Source organism: Arachis hypogaea, chromosome 12 (genome assembly GCF_003086295.3).
Source record: "Arachis hypogaea cultivar Tifrunner chromosome 12, arahy.Tifrunner.gnm2.J5K5, whole genome shotgun sequence".
NCBI lineage: Eukaryota > Viridiplantae > Streptophyta > Magnoliopsida > Fabales > Fabaceae > Arachis > Arachis hypogaea.
In genome coordinates, this window is record NC_092047.1 from 103,681,900 (window position 1) to 103,686,035 (window position 4,136).

The following is a 4,136-nucleotide window of genomic DNA, read 5'->3' on the forward strand; positions in this document are numbered from 1 at the left end:
TCTATTTTAGAACCTACAATTATTTACTACAATTTTATTGATTCCCTAGTCAAACTATTTCCTAAAATATATTATTAATCTCTAAATATAAGATTAATTTTCCCATATAAAGATTCTAACAGAGGCACCTAATTACACAAGTTATTAAGCGGCAAAATAAGGTTTCTTTTCTTTACTTCCTACCATTAACATTTATGAAGTGATCTCAAGTCTCAACTTTATATGTATCGCATTTTTTATGCTTGCTAATCTCATTTCCAAGATTTAATGCTTTTACTACTAACAACTAGAGAAGCATTCAGCTTAGCCCTTCAATTCTCACTTTACCGGTTCTACAAGCATTAATCAGTTAAATATATAGCATAGAATTCAGCTTCTGATCCAAAATAAACTAGAAACAATACATATTTGATCCAATTTCCAAGCCAAGAATTATAACATTACACGACAGATAGAGACAAGCTGTTGATAATATTGGTCCAAGTTTGTCATAATCACACGAAAAAAATAGATTGAAAGAAGAACAAGTACAATGGAACAATTAACTCAAGGAATCTCTTCTTCAATATCATTGACTTCTCCTTCCCCAGTTCTATCTTCAGGTATTTGAAGTCTTTCATCATTGTTTCCTTTCCAAAAAGCCATCAAATAGTTTAGTCCAAAATCCTTTAATAAATAAAATATACACATAAAAAAAAGAAATGTACGATGTACTCTAGTTCTTTAAAACTGGACAAATACTAAATAAAACATGAATGTTATTCAGATAGCTCAGTAATAGTGCATTAACATGAGATTTTAATGAACTGGTATATTAAAAGCTTGATTATTTTTCACCAGATTATTTTATTTCTTTGTTTGTTATTCTACATTTTTACTCAAAATTTCCAAGAAAGCCACTCTAATTGGTCTAACGATACCGGATTTAGATAGAATACATAAGGTCTTAGATTCAATACTCATAGCTGCTACCAAGGCATATATATTAAATATGAAACAATAGAAATAGTTTGAATCATCCATGGAAAATTGAAAGTTTTCGAATTTTATACCTTGTTCTTGTTGATTAATGTGATGATGAGTGGACTGGTCCTTTGAGGAGGAAGAATGGACATGGAATTGTTCAATGAGACCAAGATAAGCCATGAGAAGCCAAATTTGAGAGAGAAACTCTCCCCCTTTTCTCAGTTGCTGGGCATGCTGTTCCGGCCTACATTGTGTGGCAGCATAACCAAGTATCTCAATCCACATAGCCTCCAAGAACTCCCATCTCCTTACAGTTTCCATTTCATTTATGAGAGAGCGCGCAAGGCTGCATCCATCGAATAGAGCAGAGCCGGGTCGGACTCTTTTCCTTTCTTTATCAAACTGCATCAACTTCTCACATGCTTCACGCACATTATCAGATTCTACCTTCAATTCTCGAAAAAGTTTTGATGTTTCAGTGAATGTGGCAGGAGCAGTGATCACCCCTCTCCCTATAGGCAACATGTGACGTTGCATGATTAGAAGATACAACATATAATCAGAAATCTTCCTACTGTTGTCCACCTTATCTTTAACGGTTTGTCCAAGTCCTTCAACATCATCAATTCCATGATAGCATAGATTTGTGGCGATGTGCCATGTGAGAATGCTTTGGTGAAATTCTACATGTTTGGTCCATTCTATGGACTTGAGACCAGACTCCATAATGGCAAAATTCATCCCATTCTTACCTGTGCATTGTTGTAAGGTTGAACTTGATTTGGCTAACAAGTAGTCAAATATATTTTTTGTCAATATTTCATTTACTTTGAAAGTTCTATCTACTTTGTCAAAAAGACGTGACTTTATGTCCTCTAAACTCCAATAATATAGGTTATATCGCAGACAAAAATTTATTAAGTTGCAGTTCCTCAGTCCCCTCCACTTTTCAAAAAAAGGAATATCCACAGGGTGCATCCTCACCTTCCATGTTGATAATAGTAGTTTTCCTATAGTGACAAGTTCTTGAAGTACAACTCCAACCACCAGTAGCCACGTAATAACTTGATCTACCTTTGATATCCTGTGCATTGTTGTGTCCTGAACTATGCAGAAGCAAATGAACACTGTGATAGTGATGGAAGCAGTAATAGCACACAATGTTTTACCCCTACGAGTAAATATTACGTAGGCCTTGGTGTAGAAAACATCGTAGGCATACCAAAGTTGGATCTCCACAAATTCAAAAGCCTTTTTATGGTCCAAATTTCGAAAACGAGACTGCTCTCGCTCAAGATCTTCGAAACTTAGGACTAAATCCTTAAAGAGACTAAAGAAGAAGAGCTTGAAATGTTCAAATAATTTTCGAGGATCTTTTGGAAAGTCCATTGTTGATTCATTATTATTTCTATTTGAAATGGATTCATCAGATTTCTCTGTGAACTTTTTATCAATATGGATGTTTGCATTATATTGAGCCCAGGTTTTCTCCCCACATTTGATAAAACCAACAACAAGCATGCCACTGCTAAAGTATGAAAGCCAAGAGTTGGTTTTCCAAGCCAATAGAATAATGTAAAGTACTCTAATTGATTGTAATATCCATAGAAGAAAGGTTCTGTGTGAACCAACTCTATGCCTTCAGATCTCACCCTCTTCTACTCACACCTTACACTCCTCTATATAGAATTAATTAGGCAGTTATCTTTTTTTGTTAAGTAACTGCTTGTTGTTGTATTTATGCCAAGTAGGATAGTTAGTTAGTGATATTGACTCTATATATATAGCTGAACCTGTAACATTTGGAATTGAGATTCACTAATCAAGTTTTCACTCTCTGCAATTCACATCAAGAATTCAGAGTTCAGAAGCTCTCTTCCTTCGTTCTTGAATGTTCAGTGTTCATCCCTTATTGCTCATAGCTCGAACCGCTTTTCACATGGTGCGGTGAGCGTGGAGTAAGGTTGAAGAACTTGAACTGTTGGTGAAGAGTTAGTGAATCCATACCTCATCGATCTCTAATCGATCTCTTTCTCCTTTTCAATTACGGTGATTCTTTCTCTTCTTGATTCGATTTGATCATCTATTCGATTTCTGGCACTCAAAATCTTGATCAAGAACTCCTCTCTCCTTTCAATTCTCGATCAATGACTAATCGTCCACCAAATCCGGTTCCCGATACGACAATTTCCGGAATCGATCTTCAAACCCTAGCGAGTCTGGTTAGTCAACAAATCAATCAGACTCAATCACCAAGAACTCATGCCTCTTCAATCGTAGATCCGACAAGTTCCTATTATCTGCATCCAGGTGAGAGTCCTGGTTCACCGCTAATCTCCATGGTTTTAGGCTCAAACAACTATCACAGTTGGGAGAGGGCCATGCTGCGTGCACTAAGCTCAAAGAACAAGATCAAGTTTGTGAATGGAAGCATCAGTAAACCAGAACCAACAGATCCTTTGTTTGAAGTGTGGGAACGATGCAACGACTACGTCATCTCCTGGATCACCCTCTCACTTAGTCCCGACATAGCACAAAGCGTGATGTGGCACAATGTCGCTTCAGATCTGTGGAAAGATTTGAAACACAGATATTTTCAAGGAGATGTATTCAAGGTAGCAGGATTGGAAGAAGAAATGTTCACTCTGAGGCAAGGTGATTTGAACATGACCGACTACTTCACCAGGCTGAAAAGTATTTGGGAAGAGCTGGAGAACTTTAGGCCCCTACCTAACTGCATACATTGCAAGAATGGGAATTGTACATGTGGAACTGTTATGAGAGGATACAGAGATGAGACCTATATCATTCGCTTTCTCAGAGGCTTGAACGAACAATATGCGATAGTGAGGTCACAAATAATGCTGATGCAACCTTTACCAAGCATTGAACAAGCTTTTTCACTGCTTTTGCAACAAGAAAGACAGTTCCAATGTGGTGAACCCCTCACTGAAAACAAAATCTTGATGAACAGTGCTGCTCCATATCAACCCTCAACACAAGGAGGAAGGGGCCGAGGCAGGGGAGGAAGAACTGCTGGCAGAGGAAGAGGACGAACAAAAGTCTGTACCTATTGTGGGAAAACTGGCCATCTAATCGACACATGCTACAAGAAGCATGGTTTACCTCCTCACCTCAAACAAGAAAGCAGTGCAATCAACAATGCTATC

The 4,136-nt window shown here is 37.5% G+C and overlaps 1 protein-coding gene across 1 annotated transcript; it reads right to left on the reverse strand.

Annotated features, from left to right (window-relative positions):
• Positions 1-389: 389 nt before the first annotated feature.
• On the reverse strand, positions 390-3,612 carry LOC140177205 (uncharacterized). The gene is made up of 2 exons (XM_072210177.1): positions 1,053-3,612; positions 390-629 (listed from the first exon to the last, which is right to left on the reverse strand). The coding sequence occupies exons 1-2, from the start codon at positions 2,485-2,487 to the stop codon at positions 547-549; spliced, it is 1,518 nt and encodes a 505-aa protein (XP_072066278.1). The 5' UTR covers positions 2,488-3,612; the 3' UTR covers positions 390-546.
• Positions 3,613-4,136: the final 524 nt, after the last annotated feature.

Coding starts and splice junctions, on each gene's coding strand:
- LOC140177205 (XM_072210177.1), bottom strand. CDS start 2,487: ATGCTTGTTGTTGGTTTTATCAAATGTGGGGAGAAAACCTGGGCTCAA. Junction 630..1,052: donor CATTAATCAACAAGAACAAG/GTATAAAATTCG, acceptor CTTTTTGGAAAG/GAAACAATGATGAAAGACTT.